Source organism: Ostrinia nubilalis, chromosome 3 (assembly GCF_963855985.1).
Source record: "Ostrinia nubilalis chromosome 3, ilOstNubi1.1, whole genome shotgun sequence".
NCBI classification, from domain to species: domain Eukaryota; kingdom Metazoa; phylum Arthropoda; class Insecta; order Lepidoptera; family Crambidae; genus Ostrinia; species Ostrinia nubilalis.
Window position 1 is genome coordinate 6,085,562 of NC_087090.1, and position 25,599 is coordinate 6,111,160.

Sequence of the window (25,599 nt, forward strand, 5' to 3'; positions counted from 1 at the left end):
TTAGATTCATTTATTTTTAAAGCCAAAGCCAAATAAAAATATTACAAAATTATAGTTCTTGCTATGAACTAAGATATTATGTACAATGTACATATTTGAATCAATTATTTTTAATAAGATATAAGAGTTTACTTGTTAGGATCTCGACGCGTCGGTACCATGGTCGGTATAGAAGAGGGGTTGAGGGGAGAAGGGGACAAGAAGCGATTGTCTATACTATCTATGCGATGTTCATTTGCACGTAAAATGTGATATAAACACTTAAATAAAACATTTATGAAACCATGATTTAAGATTTTCAAAGCTTTAGTAAATATTTTGACAGCTGGTAGCGACCTCTAAATCTTGACTAAAAAAAAAAACAAAAAAAGCTAATTTCATATTTAGAGGTATATAATCGAAGGAGAAAGTGCCCCGGGGATAATTCAAAAGTCGAAAAATAAGGACCACCCTAGTGTAGGTATTATGTGACGTGTTAGGTGTTGTATCCCAGTGAACAAAATCAAATTAAGGGTTAACCCTACTTCTAAAGCTATATGTTTTGGAGATGAAATAATTTAATTTACCTGGGCCTTATAGCTTGAGATTTGATATGTATGCTGCCTGTTGGACACTTTTTAGACTACACATTTTTCTGGTAATAGTACAATTTCGTCCCCCTAATAATTCTAATTCTGTATGGTACACATCCTATTTTGAATTCTGCTTTTGCGTCGTGGCGTGTGTCGGTACGAATAAAACATTATACCGTTCGCGTTGATATCTTATTTGTTAAAGCTAAAGCTAAAGCTAAAGCAAAAAGTCCGTTCCTTGTCTTTTGTTCGTATGTAGGTACGGCGACTGACGCTACGAGGAGGAGGAGGTAGGTAGGAGCAAAACAAGATCCACCATGCCACCAGGCAGGATATACCATCATAATCATTATTTTATATCAAATATCATCATAACTTAGAGCTCTAATTATCTTGACACTATGGTGGACGCCTGACCTGCCCCCCTAGACAAAACGCACTTTTTGATCGAATCGAAAATCGAATCCGTCAAAACTCCATACAAAAAAGCGCGCCACCATGCTGTCCTAATGAGATAGGGCCCTAAGGGAAAGAGTGGTTAGGTCTACCTGAACTGTAGTGAGGTGTAGTGTAGTTTAACTCTTTCTCGATTTTTGTTAAAAATGAGCTTTCAATCTGTGCATAGGATATCAATGTACTATCGGCAACAGTGTTATCTGCCCATTGCCAGTCATGTCATGCCCCTGTCATCTCGTTCTATCGCAAAGAATCACAATTTGATTAGAGCGAGAGCAAAAACGGAGATGGATAGTTAACAGTGTGGCCGTGTGCACCTATTCAAATAAAAACACCATAGATCATTGCAGGTAATTTATTTATTACACCCATAATAACGTTGTACATAGAATCCACTTATAAATTCATATCTTGCACTGGATGAATTTTACTTATACAAAATAAACATCTTTGGTTCACCAAACAAATTAACAACATCCATTTCCTAAAGTAAGTCTATACATAAAATGTTATATTTAATTTACACTTTTATAATACCACAAGCCTTTAATTTTACATTTTAAGAAAAATATCCACTAATTTGAGCGATTTCTACTCATGGAAACACACTGTAGTTAGGTAATAATTTGACTTTACTACTAATTATTCAGATAATAAAGCATGCAATTTATAGCATGTGTTATCAAGTATGAATGATTCAGGTGGTTCATTAAAAAAGGAGTTTAAAATACGAATTTTCAATCTGCTTTTACAGTAAATTGTTTGGTTGAACTTTAAAATACTACTAAATTTATCTATAATATCAAAAATGATTAAATGACTTTGGGACGGAAACATTTACTTTCAATCGTAAGCTTCAATCTGCAAAAAAATATGGAGCTTCAATTTTAAAAAGTTTAAAATATTTGTATTTGTACATGTAGAAACAGATTTGTATTGTCGTATCTAAATACGATATTTTTGTAAGTATAGGTACATTTAATTACATACTTATTTATTTTGAAATTAGCTTTAGTAAACCATTAACATAAAAAAAGAGCATTTGTTTTCTCTTAAAATTGGCGGAATTTTTCTTTATACATTAAAGACACATTAAGTATTAATATTGATGTTGGTATTGAGCGTATTTCGGAAATTAATGTTTCTATTTACAATAAGTTATTTATGGTGAATATTAAAATAATAACTGAGCATTACACAAATTTTTTTTGGCACACACGCTTGATTTAGTGATAACATCGTATCTGAAATACCTACCAAGATTAGTAAAGGTCTACTGTCATTTTATGATAAAATGATTTTAGATTCAAAGGCGAGATCCTTGTCACCTACACCTTAACTTTGATTAAACAAGGCTCTCAGAAAAGTAAGATGAGAGTACCTACATTGCTCAGTGGCGTAGTGGGTAGCGTCATGAAAAGTTTGTCCCAGGTTTAATGTCCGATAGAAAAATACGTTGGGTACACGAAGCCAATCGATCAAAGGAGTATTCAAAATAAGTCCTAACTGTGATATCATTGTAAAAATATTACATGCTATTGTATGGTTGCATATAAGAAATATTTATAAATACATATTTGTACGTTAGAACATTCAAATCTTATTATCATGGGGTGCTATTGCTTCAAACTTGAAACTTGGCATACAGACCTACTCATGTTAGACTTTTTTGTTTCTATCAACTAAATTGCAACATCCCACTCACAGTCGGAAAACTACAAACAAATACATTTTAAAAGTTATCAATTCAAATAATCACTTTTAATTAATTACCATCCATTTATGCGCATTGTAATATTGAACTAATTACACAGATCGGAGCATTATTTATCAAAATTTGCACTAGTAAGTAATTACGACTAAAATAAAACTAAAAGAGATCCATACTGCATTTCAGTTGAACACGTCGAACTGAAAAGAAAGATACAAAGTTTAATATTTACATACACCTAAAAACATGACTGTTCTGAAGCAGTCAAGAAAAATAAACAGTTACATCAGATGCTAACTTATTAAAAGTTTCATAACCAATTTCTTATTTATTTGGTGGATTGAATGAAATGAAATAGGTACTTAATATTTCCCAAGATGTCATGTAGCTCAGAGCCGAGCAGTTCCCCGGCAAGGGTTGGTCGTGGGTTTGATTCCCATCTTAGGCATTTCGATTTTTTCAAGTTATTCGAAAGTTAATTTGAGATGCACTCTTAATCTGGTTTTAAACTAGAGTAAGTACGTTAAGTTCGAAGCACGAAGAAGTTCGATGTTCTAGGGACTTTTGAAAACTACCCGCAAAAAGTACCCACCTTTGACTCAACCATCCGACAGCGCCGGCGTGACCCAGCCGTATTTGTCGTGCGTTTTGACGAGCGACCGGAAGGCTTCCTCGGCGCGCCGCCGCGAGAATTCGCGCGATGGCCGCGGCGGCGCCCGCGCAACCCGCCCCTGGCCCTTGACAACGGATGCTGCGAACTGCATCACTACTGCTTCTACCGTGTACGCGGACGCCCAGCCTCGCGGTGTTAGCAGTTCCATACAGATTGCTCCTCCTGTTATGAAAGAAAAATTTGATAATGTGTTTTTCTCCAATATAAATCTCCAGTTAAAATTACGCTACTTATGCTGTTGCTATTATTATGCAGTCAAACTAATAGGCAAATATTAAATATATTAATTAGGTAGGTAAGGAATTTTGAGATAAGTCAATGAACAAACACATCCGGCTATTTCCCCGTAAAGATAACATTAATGCACTTACAAACAAAAGATAAACCGATTCCCAAGCTCTAGCATCTAACAATGCACACCACGAAACGTTGTCTATTCAACTTTACAGTGCTGCGTTTTCTTTTTGCGGCAGACTAGATCTTTGAAAAGTCTTTTGAGACGAGTTAATCGACCTTTCTATTGTTACACGAAAGTGCATGATCGAAGTTTAATCTCACTCGACACTGGCTAAAAACGTCCAAAACGCACGCTATAAAATTAAAAACAAAAGAAACTTGACCCTGGCAGTCCTGGCACTTTACAAAAAGCATGAAGCCATAAAATAAAAAAAAATCAGAAACAAAAGTGCATCGTACCTTCCATGACAAAGCCCTTCTCTATCCTGGGCTCGATGACCCGCATGAAGGGCGGCGCGAAGGGGAAGTTCTCCGGGAAGATGAGGTGCAGTAGGATGTGCGGGATGTGCAGCTCGCGCAGGTCGCCGGCCAGCTCGCTCTCGGGGTCGATCTGGTGCAAGCGCACGTGCCACTCGAAGAGGTTGTCGTTTACTAGTTCCACCTGTAAATTAAAAGTCATTTGTCGGTTAACTATGCGCGTTAGTGAAGTCCGTCAGTGGTAACGTAGAAAGAAATGTAAAAGCATTATTTATAAAATGTGACATCATGAATTAACCTACAGAATGAACCTAATGAAAATGACTCCACAAGACTACGCGCACGAGTTGCACTTATTTGTAAGCACGAGTTGCGCTAGTTACTTACCTACCTACACTATTTATTAATTCTGTGCAGCTAGACTGCATAGAGTGCCTGTAACTACCGCTAGACTACACAGAGTAGGTACGGGTCTAAGCAGGTAGGTACGCACAGGAAGGTAGAGCTGTTGTTAAGTAGGAGGACCAGAGTAAGAATTACTGAGAAGTACAGCAAGCATTGCAGGCCTAACCTAAGATGTACAGGAGTCGGTAGTTCATTCAAGGATTTGTCACACTGGATGAGGTCTGCGGTCAGGTCAAAGTAAATGCAGCCCGCATAATCTATGATTACTTTGACCTTGACGTGGGCAGGCCTCCCACTAAGTGGACCGACGATCTGGTGAAGGTCGCGGGAGGTGCCCGGATGCGAGCGGCGCAGGACCGGTCTTTGTGGAAATCCTTGGGGGAGGCCTTTGTCCAACAGTGGACGTCTTTCGGCTGAAACGAACGAACGAACGAACTAACTTTGACCTTACCGCATGCAGACTGAATCCTGTGTGGCAAATCATTTAGTTTTCAATTTGAACTCACTGTGAATATAGGTTCAGGCCGGCTGTCCTGCAACCGCTGGATCTCCTTGAGCTCCTTCATGAGGCGGCGCGTGCGCACGGCGGCGGCGCGCTCGCGCACCTCGTTGGCGCCCGCCGCCTTCTTCTTGCCGCCCGTCGCGCCCGGGCTGGCGGGGAGGCTCGCTGCTGCTTCTGCTGGACTGACGCCGTCTCTGGAAGATAGCACGAAGAAGGTCAGGATAAATATAGAATGCATCTAACCAATCTATGTAGGAATGTGATTTCAGGATTACAGAACGTTTTCAGCACATTTATAAGTTGTTATGGGACTTCGAAGGGAGTTTAAAGAGTAGTTTGAGAAAAGGATAGTATAGTACCTACTAGGTACTACCTAGTCTTGAATTTATTGCGAAAATAACTAGTCACTTTGTGTAAGACGTTATTACCTAAAATTAAATTGAAAACACATCAACTAAGATGGATAGGTAGAGCATTTATTGATTTACGAGTACCTAGTAGGTACTTACAATGAAACGATTTTATACTACTTACAACAAAAAGACGGATTTAAGTTAATACGTTGACCTACTTTAGTTAAATTTCCTTTATGCCATTTGCCACAAGTGTTCGGGTCTGGACAAATAAGGGTGACAGTTTTCCCACTAAGGCAGCCTTAGTTAATGCGGCACTTTGCCGAATGTCGAAATATTCACAAGGGCCGAGCCACTTTCGGCGTGACCCACATGGCGCTTTGTTCAATTACAGAACACTAATGCTTACCGAGTTAGTTAAACAACAAACCATCGCCCACTCGTTACCTTATTAAGAGCTTTTATGTAAGTAGAAATTCTATTTTAGGCCAAAAAAGTGGCGCGGAAAATGTCTAAGGAATTAAGTAGTTAGGTAAGTGATTCCTGTAGGTAGAAAGTTACCTACTCAATGATTTATTCGTGCTTAATTAGTAAGTTGATTAGCACCAAAATAATTAGTTCGAATTGATTTGTCTGGAATTTCGGGAAAATCTAATATAATACGTGTGCCTGTAGACAAGTAACCAATTTATGTTAATTAGGTACTTAATAGGTAATATCAATTACAAAATAATGATCGATATGCTAAGTTTCCAATATACTCGTAAGTAAAATAGAAACAAAACAAGTCGGTATTAAAACTTACTATCTGAAAATTTGTATTTTTTTTACAGGCATTCGTTAATTTTATGAATTTTTTTCGTATTATTTTATGTAGAGTTTGATGTTGCGTACGTTTTATTATGCAGGTTACATAAGTAAGTGCGTTAAAGCAATTATTTAATGTCTAAAAAATAAGTAAAGGTAGGGTTTTGCAAAGAGGCTGAGAGTTAGATCGTTATCTTCATTTCGTAGGCGGTTTATGTATAATTTGTATTGTAATCGTTTACGATTCAAACGAGCGAGCGGCCTTAATCACGTCGTCTTAACGCACCATGAATATGAGAATAGCTATTAAAGCCCTTTATGTTTTAGCAAGACGTACGAGTAGGTTCTCCTCCAACGATGCGAACTATCGTATTGTATTTACGTCGTTTGACCTAATTTGAATAGATACTTAGAAACATAACTAGGTAGGTACTATAAATCTAAGCTATTACAGGTTTATGAATTAATCGTGAAGTCGTTACTTTCAATGTATGGTTTCCTTCTGATTAGGTACTTTTGCCACATTAAAAGATTAAAAGATTGCCAGCATTTAATCCCTAGATAATCCCAATAGTGTCGTTCTATTAGTCAGCGAAGACACTGGGATTATTTTATACCCAAGCGAAATTTTGTCAGCAATTCTAGAGAAAAGTTACACATTACGTGCGCATAAATTTGTCCCAGTTGCGAATTTACATCCTTTATCGAGTTCGGTTGCACCAAACCCGTATCAGGAATGCGGTATGCAGCTCGGCCTAGCCTGCCGGTGGCTATCAAGTGAACAAGTGTTCGCAGAAGCCACAGTGTGGTGTCGTGTTGCTCAGGAAATAGAGTCGCAATTGAACCCGGCGACACAGTATCGAACCGCTACAGGACCTTGGGATCGGATCGATGATAATATCTTTTTATTTTATCCATGTTTCAGTTAAATTAGCAGCACGCATTTGCTCAAACCTCTTTGCCTAAGTGGATAACGCTTTTTTTTTTCAAGTTTAGTTAAACACTTTCTTTCGTGAAGGATTGTCATAATGAGTTTCAATAAAATTCCGAATTCTTACATAAAGTATGAATTATGTAGTATGTCAAAAATTTCAAGCATTTGCAAGTAATTAACTAGCTACCTACTTTTGTGTCAGTATTTGCAAAATAATAATATGTAGGTAGAGTTAGGAAGATTGAATGAACTAGATTGTATGTTATCGTTTTTAACTTTCCAACATTTATGGTGCAATCCAATTTCATTGTTTTATTAACTAGTTATGACCCAATTAAAACGCATACAACGCTGAAACGTAAAATTTGATGATTAATAAAAATCGAATTGTGTTTAGGTAGGTTCTATGTTTTGATGACAGTGTTTGATCGCGTGCACTTTTGCGTTGAAAAATCCTACATAATTTATCTTTCAATTTAAATTAATTTATTTTGCAAGTAGGCTATTACAAAGGTCTTTTACACGCCCCAGTATTCCACTGCTTCGGGAGAAGTTCACTTCAGCACAAGATTTTCCGTGCTGAGAAGAATATATTTGTGATAGTTGGGATAAGTAGCTAATTTAAGAAATATTTCAAGTGACATTTAGAAAACTTTTTAATTTTGATCATGGATTTTACATTCCATACTCAACAGGTAACCTATCGTTAGGCAGTTTAGCTAATTAGGTACCTAAGTAGTATCTAGTAGGCTGAAGTGTTGTGGCGTGATATCAGCTAGATTAATATGCTCGCAAGAAACCTGTCGTAAATAGTCTTATCACAACCTTGGGCTTGGATTGCGTCCAACGGGTGGAACGCGCCCGCGGCTGGTCGTTGACTTGCAGGAGATTTATGCATAGATTACGTAAACAGCTTCCAGTACTATGCAGCATGATGCACTGGCAACTCATGCCAACTGGTAGCTTCCTAGCCTGCGCTACCGAAGCCTTCTTCGAAATGAAAACCTTACGTTTACTTCTTTACAGTGTATAACTAATGTATGTTTAACACTGTTGCATATTATAGAGATGTAATAAGGTGCTTTTTTCACTATAAAAGTATACAGTCTGATGTGTTGTTTGTTGACTGAAGATACACAATGAAAGATTTAAAAAATTAAGAGCTACAGATTCTAGAACTACAATAGACAGCTAGATGAAAAATATGGTTGGTAACAAATTTTCAGCAGGTGCCTCGTAAAGTGAAAAATTACCTAACAATAGATACTTGAAAAAGTGTGTAATTTGTGATTTAGTGCAACGGGAAGTAAGCTATTATAATTAATTTCTCAAATCTCATTTGAAATACGGTTCTTTTCCGATTTAGTAATAACATGAGATTATTTTATATTTCAGATGTTCGTTGAAACACTAGGTACTTTCAGCGACGAAAACTTCGATTTGTATTGTTCGCAAATGATACAATTATTTTTATAAGCACTCTAACTACTTATTAAAGAAATATAAAATGTAAACGGAACTAAATGCGAACAACATTTATTAGCACCAGTTAGGTATTTTATCTTAGAATATTTACTCAAAGAATTCTAATGACTCTACATTTTCAGTTTTCACCGTAAAGGTCAGGAGCTATCGCTTTATGATAAACTCATTAAAAGGTGTTCTGGAATTAGAAGGTAATAATTTCTGATCAGGTTTTTAAATCAATCTATGTTATCTCGGATGTGTGAAAGTAATATTTTTAGCTAATTTTACAATCTTAAATGCATCACGTATTTTAGATAATATAATAACTAACATAAGTTCGGCTAAGCGTGTTCAATGTTAAGGTTGGATAATGATTTAGACCTTAATTGGGGTGTTAATGACATGCTTAACCAACGAAGCGTTAGATGCGTGAAAAACGAGTTGTGTTTTTCCGTATCCGTGTAAATAAACAATTATTGAATTGCGTATCCTGTAATAGAATATGAAAAGAAGAATTGTTTTAAGATTTATTGTGCTATTTATTTAATTATTATTTTATTAATATAGAGTACAATTGGAATCGTACATCATCGCGCCCGCGTGCGTATAAACTATAGATAAATCATCTTTATTTCTAAGGTTTTAGAATAATTTTTCAATTAGGCATGGGTATAAGCCGTGGTATAGGTAAGTTATGAAATAAACAATTAACTAGGCACATTTTGTGTTTTCCTAGCCAATTAATTATTCTTATCTAATGTGCGCTAAGGATGCGACAGAAATAGAAGTGAAAGTAATTCAAGTGGTCTCAAGCTCAGAGCTGCTAAGTACTTGGTTCATGTAACAAGTTCCGGAAAACCAGTCGGCGTTGGAAGCAATCTAAAGTTTTCATAGACATTTACTACATTTAAACCTGCCTAGTTTGTCTATTCGTTGTAACATAAACTTCGATTTAACATTTTATGCAAAAGTTCTGTTGAGATTTATTTAATTAAGCTTAGCCTAAACTCTGTTCCTGGCTCTATTGATCACAACGTATCAGCTTTAATGGAAAGTGGCAATACGTTAAATTATAACTATTGGATAACTGTTGGATCTTGATTTAGGCCGGTCACTATCAAACTTTGCAGATCTGTCTTCGAAAATTAAATTTCGAGAGACAAGTACGTCTTTGTATCGTGCGTAAGCGGAAAAATTGTTGTTAGGTGAAAGCGAATAGACAGACACGGATCATATAATTATTACCATCATACACATTCTTAAATTCATAACACAAACAGCTACAAATAATATTTGTGTAATCTCGCACTCATTACGGAAAAAAAATTGTTAATTATTGTGTAATCTCGCACTCATTACGGAAAATATTTTGTTTGGCGATTCAAACTTTCAACTTAGTGCCTACTCCGTAGAGCTAAAAGCTCTAGTTTATTGCACACTCTTATTTTTCTCATCAGAGTGGATAAGTTTATTTGCACTTCGTTTTTGGTGCAGTTTGTATTTTTCTTAACTTTTCTCTAATTAGAAAACAATTAATTGGTAGTATCCGTGTTACTCTACCTAATTAAGTGTTATAAAAACTGGTCGTCAGTAAAATTATCATTAATTAACAAGGAAATAAAATTATTAAAAATGTGATAGGTAATCGTGGATTGTAGGCGCTAATTGCAATCCGTGTTAGTAACATAATTTATTACTTTGTTGAGATGTATATTTTTGTCTTAACCAATTAATTTTGCGGTCACGATGGTTGATGGGCATCCGGCTGAATGGATTTGTGTGGAGTTTCATACTGGACATTTGAAAAGATAGTTTTTTTTAAATTATAATACGCAAAAATTTATTGCAACCGCAACCTTAGCTTTGGTTTGAATACATAAACATATTTGGGCATGGGCAGTGCGTAAAATAAGTATTCATCGTAGCATTTGCTAGCATTGGAGTTTTAAGCATTTTATTTAGCTGTGTATCAATTGAAAAGTCCTTAGAGCTAGTTAGTCTCGACGGGCATTATTGTTTTGTTGTTGCGCGTTGTGCTATTATGGCACGCAGCGTCGCATATTGTGCGGCGTGTTGCGCCCGCGCTGCCACGATCGTGCGAGTAAACAATGTCTTTGTCTCGAGTTGATGCAGCAACCACACAACACAAATGACGCAGTCTCGGGTTCGCTCTTCCTTGAATCAACCGTAATGGATCTTTTGTCGAGTTTCATCGTACTGCAATGAGGATCCGATACTCAACCCGTTATGGGCCTATTAACCTATGATTCACTGTAACTCGACTGGTGATGTAACATTAAATGGTATTCAAGTGCCTGTGTTGTAAGTCATTGATTTTGAATAGAAACATGATATGAATTGAAACATTGATTGATATGAATTTGAAATGAGCATCGTAAAAACTAATAATACAGGTAGAGTTCGTTAAGTGTGCATTTTAAGTAGATTTACGTCGATAAAACAACGCAATTAAGACACGGACAATACAAACGAGTGGACTTTTTATGGAACAAATGTGTTTGTTTCATCTTCTATTTCCTACATCTCAACCCAAATACAACGTTAAACGTAAAAAAGAAATCTCTTCGAGCCGCACAATTAGAGCACGACGTAGTGATTGATCTCAAACATTACAACAAAAATATTTTGCAGATCTCGTATGTAATAATAAAACAACGTGTCAGCATCGTGTGGGGCTTACAATGCGCAGACTCAATACCAACATATGACGGACGAGACAATGTATCTACGTATGTATATCTACTGTGCGTATTCATCAATTTAAGTACGAGTGTACCTATCTCTAGATTGTATTCATTGGAGATATTGTATCAAATATTTGCCCCCAGTAAATTTTGGAGAAAACCTCCCTATTCCTCAAGTAGTTATCATAGAGATGCACGAAGAAGGGGAATCGGAAATTGTAAAGACATGAGGATTATTTTTGGTAACCCATCATTCATAATCTTTTCAGGGCACTTTTACACGTCCCAAATATAACTTGCCCCACCAGTCAGGTCGCAGGTGAGCGATAGTGCTGAGAGAAGCTATATTTGTTCACATTTGGTCATTCGGGCATGTAGAGTGCACCTCCGTGCAAGACGTATACAAGCGGTTAGGCGCTTAATTTAGCGTTGACCTCAAATGGTGCAAATAAAACATCGTGGTTACGTGCAGGTGTACATGTTTCGACTTAAATGAACCTTGATCTGAATCAGCAATTCCGTTATGTTTATTATTTTGTATTCGATATACCTACCCACTTGGTTCGATATCATCTGCTTAGTTTCCGTGTAAATGAAAATGCATTGTTTTTGTTTTGTAATTTCCTAGAATACTAGCTGAGTAAATGCTTCTTTGTGTCTCCTTTGTACACGGACTTCCTCGAATTTTGGGAATGTTTCAATGCTGTTTCCCACACTTGACTTCAAGAGCCTCATACCTCTGAGAATAAACATTATCTGAAAATAAACTGTGTTCCACTACCGCTTTCATAAATTAGGTTGCTATTTATGTTCAAGCTTCGGTTCAATTGTTCGTTTGGGTTGATTACGTGTTGAGCACGCTATATTTGGGTGTAGATTAGGATCCTAAATTACTTGGTATGTTTGTTATTCGGCTGATAAAAAACAATACGCTTGAACTGTCTGGAATAAGTAGGTACCTAGTTAGAAAATTTATAAATACTTCATGTTCAAACAGAACTTTATCTTTGTTGATCTAGTTACTAATGTTATTTAAAATACTCTATCCTTAGAATGAGTACTGATAACTACTAATTTTATAACTCAAATCATTTATCTATCGGTGGCTCGGTGCAGTACTGAAACTTTCAGGATTCCATATTAGTTTTAAGATTTGTTTTACAATATTTTTCAAAATTGGAACTTAGGCCGAATGTTAAAATATTTCATGTAAGCGCTTATTGCATTCCTCCCACGATTCTCAGGTGCATGTATGCAATTGTTTTATTCTTAGTTATTCATGAGTTCTATAAACATTTCGTCAGACAAAACGGATGCTGACGACCGTGGGAGTTAAGGATGCTCAAAAATAACAATGCGTGCCTTATTCACATTCCATTAAGTTATTAAAAACATTGGAATAACTTCGATAAATGTTTGTGTTGTTGACTACGCGACCGGTTGCCACGGTTATGTTATCCAAACTTCGCCGAGTGTTGCAACATGAGCACCTTACACCATACTTTGCGCGGTTACCTACATACATGTTGGTACTCAGCTTCTGAAATTGCTACAAAATCATGCTCCTCAAAATTAACCTGACATGCAAGCTCCGAACTAAGTTCTGTGTAAGCTATGTATTGTGTTATCAATGAAGATCTTTATGTGATCTTAATAGCTGTAATATTATAGAGACAAGTTAAAAATGGTTATTTACCTGTGTCGCCGCAGCAGGCCTCGCCTGGCCGGGGACCCGCTCGGTCCAGCCCCGTCGTTCTCTAGTTTCTCCGGCGACCGGAACAACTTCCGGAAGGCAGCTGCTACCTTTTCCTTCGAGCGTGACGTCATCTTGCACTAATTCAACAACACTTTCTATCCTTACACTTATTATCAACTTTCACAGTTCACAAAGCATCAACAGATTTGTTTACATCCACAAATTGGCTGTGCGTCATGTCAATCGAACTTCAGTTTTGAAATACGAATGAGCGCGTTGCCAGTTCGATCGGCGGTCGAAGGAGGCGTCTCGCACGGGGTGCGTCTGCCGGAGCAGGCGTGCGACTACGGAGTGAGCCGGCCGTTGAAATCGAAACTTGGCAGAGTGGAGGAGGTCGGTTATCGCTCCTCGACGCGATGCGGGCCCGATGTCAGAGTGCGTCGGCGGCTCGCCGCATATCACCGCCACCGGCTGGTCGCTTCGTGTGAACGAACTTACAGCTGACTTTTGCAATCCTTGGAATCCAGTTTCTGTACTTTTAGCTGCAGGAATGTTGCTGGATTCTACGGTGAAGTCGTCTGAAACAAAGGGCAACATATTTGAGATTAAAGTTCTGCTAAACGTTAGCGCAAAATATCTTAATGAGATCGGTCCCTTCTCTGAACCGCCTACACAACACGTTTGTGATAAACGGCGCATTCATCCCCAGACAGCCAAAATGGAGTGTTTTCTTTATATTACTTGGGGTCCACAAAGAAAACGTTATTACCCTGAGGGAGCATCACTAATTAAATGGAGTGCTGCTGAGCGCTGCTCACTATCAGTACGGTTTATGTGCGAAAAGAAGCAGGATTTGTGTGGAAAAATAAAGTAAGAGTAGGTACGAGTTAGGTAATCTAAGTTTTTTTCAAAGCTAATACTGGACAACTCCAATACAATGTTTTTGTTTATTACTATATTATTTATCGCTTTGGGGTAACCTGTAATGTTAGAGATATGATTGTTGATAATTAAATAAATAAATATATCTTTAGATATATTCCACTTAGATCCCGGGAAAATTAGAGAACTCACTCAATACAATACAATCAATATAGGGCACTAGACTCTACTAGTCTACCAGTCAGTAGAGAAGAGATAAGCAGCTGTTAAAGCTGTGTCTGTATATCCATGGTTTGAAAGGAAATACCACTTTGACATCACTTGTGGGTAGGTACTTCTACTGACAAAATGATTATTATTGATTATATCACAACTTATTCATCCGGAAACGGATGAAAAAGACTCGCATTGTGTAGTTTCATTATTACATTTATCTAACATCAAGCAACAAAGTAGAATTATAACTGTAATTCTTTGTTCAATGTTATCTACTTATTGGTTAGTCAGCCGTTCCTGTGGATGTACTCGTAACATCGAGAAAGAGTATTTTCTACATTACAACTTACAAGTAATTTGATTGCACATGTTGATGGTCGCTTAAAAGTTATGCAACGCTTCTTCTTAACGTTAGGTTGTAAGTAACTTCAGTAACTTGTATCGGCCAGTGCCCACAATGTTTGTATATCCTTCCTTATTATTCACTACCACATTAAGAGCAATTAAAAGACACATTATTGATTAAGATAAACGTGCCAAAGATGCATATTTTAAGTTCATTAATCATTGGCTTAAAAATGATTTCCTACCCATTAGATAGAAGTTTTAGCTGCTATAAGGCTTTAATAACACCCTATTTATTAAAAACACCCTATTTATAAAGCTTTCTAGCAGCCAAAAGCTAATTTTGTCCCAAGCACATTCAGGCTTAACGATCTAATACTACGAGACACCGTCAGACCTCCCCTCTTTTAAATTCGAACTAAATGAGATTGATTCTACCCCATCGAAGCGAAAGGTCACGGGATCAATTTGAACCAACACTTTTTCGTTGAATGGTGATTTATCTACAGCTAACGTCGTGGAATAATGTTGTTTTATTTTGTTGACTTCGCCTTACTTGGTTAGTCCAAGAAATTGATGAACTTTTATATATCTAAATTAGTACCTTATTAGATACTAATTACTAATTAGCAACTTAATGCAAATATTCCTAAAAATAATTTAATGGCCATCGATATCAATTATTATAATTTTCTCAATTTTTACTAACTTTACTGATTGCAGTTAAATATGTCAACGTCAGCACAAGCAGCGACTAGCTCATTTTTATAACGCATTCGTGTTAGACGACGACAAATATGAAATATGTGGTTATAAATAAAAAAAAAACATTAAAATTAAATGATTGAATATGATAAAATAGGTAGGTACGCTTCATGTTTCTTATGTAATATGACATGGGTTAAAAAATGGATTTGATAGAGGCCTGTTCGAGATCCAATTTTATTAATCCATGCTTTAATTAACTCATTTCCTTTTTTAAATAGCGTAAAAATAAAAATTAATCAAGCATAATATGAGTAGAGCTACCAGTGGCGACCAAATAAATGTGATATTGTGTCTTCTTGGCAGGTGTACCTACAACTGTAGCTATGAAAAACATACGTAAAATTTTTCAAAAATCACAAATTATTGTGATAAACCATGCAATTGTTCCAAAATTAACCTACCTCACTCCGCTCTAAAAATGGTAGTAAGTAACTGCCATTACAATAACTGCAAGCACTTCATTGTGGAAAGGAAACTTATAAAAAGAAAGCAACTGTCTCTAGTGGAAACGTAGTTTCTTTATAGGCTGTCACTTTCTTAAGTGAATTATCATTAGTAAGTGAAAAACAGCAATAAAAATATAGAGTGAGAAAGTATTAATTAAACTCTATGCGCAACAGCTCACGCGACTGTAAAGTTTAGTCAGATAATATTAAGGCTTAAAGTAATTTATATATAAAGTACAGACTTTGAAGGTTGTATCTTAGAAAGCATAGTTCTCTAGTCACTCATTAGCTTTACTTATCTGTGGCTTTACTAAGTTTTGTTAGCAGCTACGCTAAATTGGGTAATTTACTACAAACAATATTTACGGTATTCTCGTCCTTCAGCTGCCCTTGGCACTGGGGAAGGACATCGCAGGATTGTAGCCTACGCACTTGGCAATCTGCCCGACGTAGTAGGGTGGCCATGTGCTATACATTTGTAGAGACAGTTGGTAAATGCCAGTTAGAGTCTCGCAACCGAGAAAGAACGAAATAAAAATGTTATTTCTCTCAATAATGTTCTGTAAATAGAATTATTTTAACGAGACTGTCAATTTAACAACTGAACTTGTTAAACAAACGGTGGAGTGGCACATGTCTGCTGTCTTGAACGCAATTTGAGAACGCAGCGAAGAGCGAAGTGATCACAATTGATAAGAACCACAGAATTGAAAAGATGTTGATTAAATTGAAATTATCATATCGGTCAGTGTCGTGAAAAAAAGGCAGAATAGGTAACTAAAGTAAATAAACATTATACATTTATATTTGAAACTTCATAACTTGCTACGATATATCTCCGAGGATATCGATATGACGTTTTTCGTTAATCGACGGTGAACTGCTGCACACAGTGTGGGGTGCCATCGAAAATATATATTTAGTATATTTTATGAAAGCATAATAATTTCTAGGAATTTTGGTACTTATTAGATGGTAGGATGGAAGGTATTTGGCATAGAACCTACTTTTAGAACTGTTTCATGCAGGGAAATCGTACATCGTTGATTTTTATAGACTCTACATGATGAGAATTCAAAATTAAGAGGTTACTACGTATACAGGGTGTTAGGTAAATGGGTATATGAGCCGACACTAGCCCATGTTAACATGGGCATATAAATGGTATGGTGAAGTCAGAAATTTGATATCATCATTTAATTTTTTTTAATTGTCATACAAAATAAATTCTATAACTTCCGATTTGTATGAAAATTAAAATAATTAAAATGAAGATATCAATTTTCTGACTTCACCATACCATTTATATGCATATGTTACCATGGGCTAGTGTCGGCTCATATACCCATTTACCTAACACCCTGTATACGATACAATATGGGACATAATCACAATCATTTAAAAGTTACACAGTTGTGAATGAACCCAAATCCTACATTAGGTTGTGTCGATAGACTCATGACTTGAACGACTAGGATGTAGGTACTCGAATTTCAATTAATGTATTCAAAAACCTTCCTCATTGCTCTAATTACTTACTTGTGATATAAATTAAATTGAAATACTTGTTTAAGGGACAGGAAATCGAACGTTTAGAAGTTATCAATGATCAATATGATTGGGTTGGGAATGGCGTTAAAATACAGAAAGGCAGCTGTTAATTTCATTAATTAAATCCATAATTGCGTCACAAACTACACGTTGCGCTATTCATGACGTTAATACTCATTCATATTTATCTCAATTCAACATATCAACAAGAGCCCAATCAAAATAAATTGTGAGCTAATGAACTCTTGTCAGCGCTGTATTCTGAAATAAATCAGTATTCATAGCAGAGTTGTATATGAACGTACCTACTACATACGAGTAGGTACTTTGTAAGTTTGTGCTGTTTGGAATTCCTTTGACTGGACAACATATGAATAAAGAGATTTTGTATAGTTTAATTAATGTAATTACCTACTCGTATAGTTTGATGTAACAGTAGGTACCTGTTTATAAATTAGAGCTTTATAAAAGCTTTATCTACCTACCTAGTTTTTGCACAGAATTGATAGAAAATAAATACGTATTCTACCCACTATAAACATTGTATAAAGTCGGAATCGTCTTGATATAATCGAATCCTTGGGTTTTTCCTCTACGCGGCACAAAGGTGCGAGGGTAGATATCGCTAAGCGGAGAGCAGCGCGCAGCGGGTCTGATTACCCTTGGGAATATAATGTTAGTGTGCTAGCCAAGGCAATAATGGTACCTACAAGTATTTCGTAGTTAGAACGTATGGGTCTTATGTAAGTGCAAATGAACATTTACAAGAGTTACTAGTCCAATTAAAAAAAGTAGAAGTATTTTTCAAGCCCCAGATGGTCTTAGTAGCTAGCTGTATTGATTGTAACGCTATCAGTTGGTCATAATAGCGCCCAAATCACCGGTTTTCCACTAGTGAAAGCAAGTAGAGAGCATTTCGGAGGGAAACAAGTTGCTCGCCACGGTCTAATAGCAATCACGCGCCATTTGCGAGAGGGTGAGGGACCGGAGATCAGAATTTAATTTAAATATCTCACCACATCTGGGCGGATGCCCACTAGCGCTATAGCTAATGGCTCTTCGAACGTTCGTATCATTTATGTAAAATACACTTTATGCTTCAGTAATTTATATCTTATGCCCAAGTACGTTGACAGCACTTCATGCTATATTTTTGTTGCATAATAGCAACTTTATTACAACTACTTATTATACAGATGGCACAGGTTTAGGATGTTGTGCTGTTTTCCGTACTTTATTTATACCTGAATAGATTGAAAACTATTCAAAATCCTTATAGGTACCTAATTAAAGCTTAATGCAGAAACGTGAGTAATTTGGACAACTTTCTTTTCTCTGCCATTCCGTCATCGTCATCACTTCAAAAGTTCATCGTATATTAAAATTACGCTTTTAAGTACAAGTAGTAGGTTCGTGTCTCGCCTTGACATTACCGATTCCATTGTAGAGTTAATTAACAGTAAATTATACAGACTGCGGATGCTTGCTTTGTGGAAAATGAGGCGTTTAAAAATGCATTATATTCATTCAATTTTGATTTCAAAGTATGAAGCTCTACACGATATTGGCATAAATGTTTCATTCTTCATTGTCAGTATTATAGTAAACGCTAAAAGTATTCTAGCTATTAATAAACATTAGCTTCTGTATAACATTTTCCCACGTGTCGTACAACTTAAAGCTGTAAGTACCTACATAAATAGGTAGGTAAGTATACAGCATTGGTATGCCCTTAATACTTGTATGTATATTACATACGTCGCATTTATTACTCTACTAATGCACGCAATCAATCATTTTCCCTTTCCCGGGAAATGTTCGAAAGTAGGTAGGTAATCGTTTAATTTATCAAAATATTCGACAGTTCTATATAGGAAGAAGAAACCTCATTACCTAGCATTTCCTTATGGGAAATACTGATTGTTTCAAACCACATGTGGCCAGTCGAAGTCTACTCGTACGGTCGTCGTACCTACCTACTAAAACTTAGAGTGGATAGGAACGTGAGCTGAGAGCAAAAGAAAACCGAGGTCTCTTGCCCCCAACGGCGCGCCGAGATTGCAGCAACTATACAGAATAAAATGGTTAGTTATATTATACCTTAATGCAGTAAAGCTTACGTACTGCGACAAAGATTTATAAGAAGAATCCACTGTGCGAGCACCCCTACTGTTTGATGAGCGAGTCATAACTGTCTATCAGTGCTATTTATGACCTAGAAAATATCATGAACTTTATTTACGACACTGCAAGTAGGTAAGAGAATGATTCGATTAAGTAAATCAAAAGTATAAAACTGCTGTATGTTCAGACTGGTTCAGACATATATTCAATATAAACGTCGACATATCCTCCCGTTTTTTTTTTCAATTATTTCAGTGTCGGTCGGTTATAAATCTCATACTTATTGAATGAGAGACATATTTCTACTTCATATTCTCGGCATGGTATATATAAACGGTAAATTGTGGAAATAAAAGTATTGGACGAAAAATCGCGTCGAAACGTGGGTCGAAACAAATGGCGCGGAGGGATGGGTCACTCGGCTCAATTGGCGATGAACCCCGAACGTAGAGTTGGGGACAAGGGTAGAGATGCCCTCCGAAACCCTTACTTATGAATTTTCATATGTCCTCCTACCCACTATTTGTAAACGAAGGAGCGTAAGTTTCTATACGCAATGGTAGGTATTCCAAACCACACTTTCCGCAATCCACGCCATTTTACGAAACTCTACCTAAAAGTATTTGCCAAGAATATTACGGAATAATGCAAAACAAAGTTGTTGGAAAATAGATTAAATAGTCGTTTACCATGGCTATAGCGAGTTTCACTGGCTTAGTTTGTAAATGCTTTTTAATTTAGTTAGAAGAGATGAGTGGGTAGTCGTGTTCAGCAGTAGGTATTCACATGAGAAGTGAAAAACTTTAGCTCTTCGCTACATAAGTAGTATGACGTTATGTAAAGTTCGCCAATAATGGAAGGTCCTTCGGAACTCGGCAGCCATCATCCGTCCATCCATCGTGATGGAATTGTAAATGTGTGGCGAGCGCGTTCTCCTTTATGATCGCGATATGACTGACCTGACCGACCCTCGCTAAATGCTTATGAACTTTGTTGGGAATTTGTTATCAGCCTTACCTAAAGTCTACTATTTTTCAAATGTTTCATTTTGTTTGTAAATAAAATAATAGGTAGTTTGGCTGAAGAAGGTGGAGAATGTTAAATTTTTATTGTTTTATAAATATGAAAGAAATGGTAAGGTAAACAGTAAATTTTCACCTATTTCATAAGATAAGAGCCGCAATATTGTAACTTTCTGTCCTGCTGTCTGTAATTAACGAAAACTTATTTCAAAACTCTGCTTACTTGGTTACCTACAAGACCTAAATAGCATTATTTTTTACGCTGGGATTTGACTAGGAGTGGCAACAGACATTTTATCTATGCAAAAGGAGTACGATAGAGCATATTTTCCAATAAACGGCATCGGCGACAGCTGACGACGGCTCTGCAAAAATGTATAAAATAACATTTTATGCGCTCGCTTTTAAATTCCGCGACGAATGCGCTGCTTTAAAATTCCGAAGTTACATTTTTACACATGTCACATCTGCCGTGTCTGTGGAAAACGACTTCAAGAAAAATCCCAACATGAATTTTCATTTTGTAGGTAAGTACAGTAACAGAATATCAGACTCTTTTTTGCAAAATCGCATTTATTATTACAACTGAAAAAGAAAAGCCTTGCATGTGCCGTCGTCTGTAAACTGAGCATCATCAATCCTGCTTTGCCATAATCCGACGCAGATTAGATGATTAGAGGCCTGCAAGACTATTAGATTCTACTATTAGGTTGATACAAAGGTCTTAAGTCCATGTCCAATTTAAGTAGGTACCTATAGACGTTCATTGCCCATTTGATTAATGATGGAATAAAGATTTAAACTTAAATTGGGATTAATCGGTATTCATCTGTTAATTAGGACACGTGAGTGAGACCATTATTTGGTTTTATAACCATAAAAATTGGTCTAACTAATTGGTCCCAGAAGTAAGCCCCAAGTGAGGTCTTTTTTCAAGTCACATTTATGGTAGGTACCTGTTAATTGTTTATAAAAAAAATCAATGTGTTTTTCTAAAGCTTTCAAATAACACCAATATTGTTGGGGCACCATGATTGTGTCAGAAGAAAATCTTTATAGTTCGCGTCGCGGAAGGTGCGATTTATTTGATGTTGAGTATACATATTAATAAGTTCTTCAATTAAAGTTGCCTTCCTTTATATCATAACACGTTAAGAAGAACGAGGTTGCTAGACTTGTTAGTACTTTGCAAGAATTGCGTAATCCTCAGCTTGTACATGAAAACATACTAAAACTTCGTAAGTACGGTGCGTAGTCACGTATCAAGCCTTTTAACAAATACGACATAAAACCGTACTAAAAGAGAAAATGCGGCTTGTCACCCTTTTGGCCTTTTAGGCTTTCAATTACCTCCTTACTTCTTTCTACTGAAGTTTATTTTCATTACATAGGTACCTACAATAATTTACGATATTTTATCAATTCACTCTATGATAAGCTGTATAAGTACTGAGGCTGACTCTAAGATGTTTTAGAGGACCAGTTTAACTCCACATTAGGCATGGAAGAAGACAAATAAAATTAGACAAGGTCTTCATAAAAAATAAGTGAGCTGCCTAATTGAGAAGAACAAATGAACCATCGTCATAATCCGGCAAAAGCACGTCTTCAGAACTCGCGTTACCAGCTCTTATTACTCTTTATTGCCTCTTGATAACCTATTTCGAGCAAGAGGAGGATGTGGAACAGCTTACAAAGACAAGACAACGCCTTTGAACTGACTTTATTTCACTTCTCTCGCTTGACTAAACGAGATTTTCAAAGTGTTTGTAGTGTCTCATTGTACATAATGGACATTTATAAATTTTCAGTAGAATTACTTATCACGGCTGTAACTTAAACCTGCAATAAACTGAACTCATTTCATCTCTCAACTCTGCTCATCATTTTAATTATAAAAATGAGAGCAATCTCACTCTATGATAACACGATAGGCAAACCCTAATCAATATGCTAATAAATAAATAATTAATTTTCTTTGATTTAATACTGTAGGTCCTACAGTATTAAATAATAACATAGCAATATGTAGATGATAATCTCACACACATCTATGCCGTCTGCCTTAATTTAGGGACGTAGACGATTGAATCTATGTATGTATGATGAATGGTAAAACATCTAGAACTCTAGAAGCTTTGCTTTAGAGAATTTGCGTTCATTGAAAACGTTCGATAAATGGACATTCTATAACAAAACAATACATTCAGTGTAAATGGCACGAGAGAGGCATGACATGGTGCATTGCAGACCGCAGCTTCTCATGAGGACAGATCGCGTGTAGACCGTCCAATGAGAATTTAGTTCAGGAATTAATTCAGTTTGGTACAGCGGTGTGGAATTTACATAGCAACCTCGTAACATCAGACAGAGACTCGTGAAATGGAAATGTGTGGATTGCGAAATGCGAAATTATAAGCACGACTGGCGAAGTCTAGGCAAGGAGCACTTTGGGAGTTCTAGTTCTGTTGGATATTTTTTTAATTTTCCACTTAGGTAAGTAAACATTGTAATGACAAATTTAGGTAAAAATAATTGAAGTCTGAACTGAACCAAAATTAGTACCTACCTAACTTCGGTTGAAGTATAAAGCGGCACCACCCAATAAAAAGTTAATACTTACCTAGGTACTAGGTAAAATGAAATAACAAGATAACTACAATTGTAACGACGAGGAATTATTCCCATTTAGGTATGTAGGTAGGTACATCTATTTAATTTATTGTGTTGCCCAAGCCCATGTAAGTAATTTATAAAGGATGTCCTTTGTTAATTTAGGAGTAGGCAAGGTAATAATTGTACAAAGGTATTGTGGAGGTACTTATGAAGGTTAGTGGTTAATTAAAATGCTTTGTTGTGTTGCGAAATGTTGAATTATTATTTAGAAGTGTTATAATAAGTTTGAACACAAATGAACATTAATAAAACTCATCTAACTGCTACTTGTTCACTCTACATTATTATGTAAGGCGTATCACACGAGTTGACGGCCTTCCGCGGCCATAATGGTATTCCAGAGCCCTCAGATAACTCAGAAATATGCGATTCCGACGTGCACGCTTCCTACTTCGTCCCCGCGAGCATGAGCAATATTTAATGCTTATTTCATTATGCTTTGTTTGTTGGAGTATTATGACGACACATTGTTGTTTTCTTAGAGTGGGTTAGCCCACAACAACAATTTGTCGTAGATATAATATGCGAGTGTGAGACAGGTAAAATACCTAGTAACTAGGTATTATATATTATTACAAAATCCTTTGATTTATTTCAATGGTTTGCGCTTTGATAACTCTCGTGTCTAGTTAGCGCCTTTAAGGTTTCAGGCTAAGTTTTATTATTTATGCCAGGACTAAATAGCTTTTTTTTATGGAAAACTTTAATTAAAGCCCGTTCTAATAACATTTAATCAATGAAGTTATTTAGGTACATATGTAATAATAAAAGTGGTCTGTTACATAATAAGTAAATTATCGACTCGTGTAGGTAGGTTATGTTTTTTAATTTTGTAGGTGATAGAGAGAGATGTAGCGAGCGCGCGCGTAGTCGCTACGAGATTAGAAGCTACGACGCTACGAAGTCCAAATCTTGCTACATTTTGCAACTCTACTTTATAACTCGTAGTCATAGTGCATGAACTAAGAATTGATTAAATTGTCTATAAAAGTGATTCATTCATATATTCCATAATAGTGTCGCTTTATGTATAATGGCATACATAAACAACTTCAATTTGCATACTATTCTTTCACGAAGTGCCGGGAATGGGCTTACGGAAAGCGAGTTAGATGTTAATTAGATTCCTTTGAAGATTTTAATTAAAATAGTTCATCGAAGTAGTGAAGGTGAGATACACAATATAGCCATTATACACAATGACATGCTATGCTTCTTAGACACGTGTATAGCAAAAGCAAATAAGTATACCTCCTACTACCTACTTAGATTTTATGATAAGAAAATTTTAATTATAAAACGGAATTACTTTTATGGTAGTGTAGTTTCAACAAGTTAACTAATATGTTTGTGTAGTTCAATGGTTAAAGTAGTAAAGGAAAGGTCGCGGGTTCGAGTCCTGTTTGAGGAATCTTTTAGAAAGTTATCATGTTTTAGATTCGACTTTCTACACATTGTAAATATGAGTATGAGCAATGAAGGTATAGATAGATCCTTTGTACAAAGAACACATACACAAATCCAGCTGTCGCATAATGTTTGTTTATGCGACGCTCGGTGGTAGTAACAACAAACAAATAAAACAGAGAGGACGACGTGACGTCTGCTCTGTAATCTAATGAAATATGAATGCCGCTCCACGCTGGAAAATGGCTGGATTTTCTCTTTAATCGTAGGTGTGACGTAGGTGTGCTTATAAAGCTCTTCCCGCGGACTTAGATAACATTAAACAGGTAGTTCAAGGAAGCCCATATTGCGATAACAAGCTTCGTTAAAACGTACACCTACACACGACAGAATAATCGACTCTAGACATCTTTGAGGGATAACTTTTCACGTTATTAAATGTTATCTTTTATTGCTAACGACTTAATTAAAAAAGTTGTACACACCTACATATCATAATGTGATTACTAAAGTTGAGATTTGATGAGAAAGTTTAGTGTTTTCAAAGATTACTTATCTAGGTAACAGGATACCTGCTTAGTTTGTTGTTAATTTCATTAATGTTATGTGTAAAAAATACTAAGCTTATTATGAGACCACAATCTCAAGAGCTCTTTCGTAATCAGTAACCTAAACTCGTAATCAAAACGACAACAAGTCGTGCGGCGGGTGCTTATCTAGAACAATAAATAAATCGAAACGTGTCCCGGAGTGGCGTGGTTAATTGGGTGTCAGATTAAACTGCGTGTTGCTGTCAAGTGGGTCCACTTACCTCGTCGAGATGACGTCTGCGGGCTCGCGACACACCCGGCGACGGCCGCCAAGCCTCGCGTACTGACGGGCCCCAGCCCCACGCCAGGCGCCTACACTACTCCCGCATCCATCGATCCACCCTCCATCTCCAGAACACAACCCAAACACACCTCTATTCTCACCGCAACAGTGCTCAAAACCCAACAATGATGTATCCCACTCCGGAGGGACATCTATGACGACGATCTCTTGCTGACGTAAAGCTTCGTAATGATGATCACCGAGCTTTATTTTCGCGATATTATACAGCCTATTGTACAAATTAACCCTCTGAAAATTTGTCGTATTACTACCGTTAATTACACTTTTGGATCT

At 36.5% G+C, this 25,599-nt stretch overlaps 1 protein-coding gene across 1 annotated transcript; it reads right to left on the bottom strand.

Annotated features, from left to right (window-relative positions):
- Positions 1-1,367: 1,367 nt before the first annotated feature.
- LOC135087735 (ubiquitin-conjugating enzyme E2Q-like protein 1) lies at positions 1,368-25,542 on the bottom strand. Its single transcript, XM_063982505.1, has 7 exons — positions 25,244-25,542; positions 12,996-13,573; positions 5,038-5,227; positions 4,109-4,310; positions 3,332-3,574; positions 2,410-2,939; positions 1,368-2,356 (listed from the first exon to the last, which is right to left on the bottom strand). The coding sequence occupies exons 2-5, from the start codon at positions 13,124-13,126 to the stop codon at positions 3,339-3,341; spliced, it is 759 nt and encodes a 252-aa protein (XP_063838575.1). The 5' UTR covers positions 13,127-13,573; positions 25,244-25,542; the 3' UTR covers positions 1,368-2,356; positions 2,410-2,939; positions 3,332-3,338.
- Between the last annotated feature and the right edge of the window lie 57 nt (positions 25,543-25,599).

Bases quoted from the DNA above. Each gene is read 5' to 3' on its own strand.
- LOC135087735 (XM_063982505.1), bottom strand. From the start codon at position 13,126: ATGACGTCACGCTCGAAGGAAAAGGTAGCAGCTGCCTTCCGGAAGTTG. The intron at 5,228-12,995 runs GTAAATAACCAT...GCTATCTTCCAG, and splicing joins GGCCTGCTGCGGCGACACAG to AGACGGCGTCAGTCCAGCAG. The intron at 4,311-5,037 runs GTGAGTTCAAAT...TTTAATTTACAG, and splicing joins GGCCTGAACCTATATTCACA to GTGGAACTAGTAAACGACAA.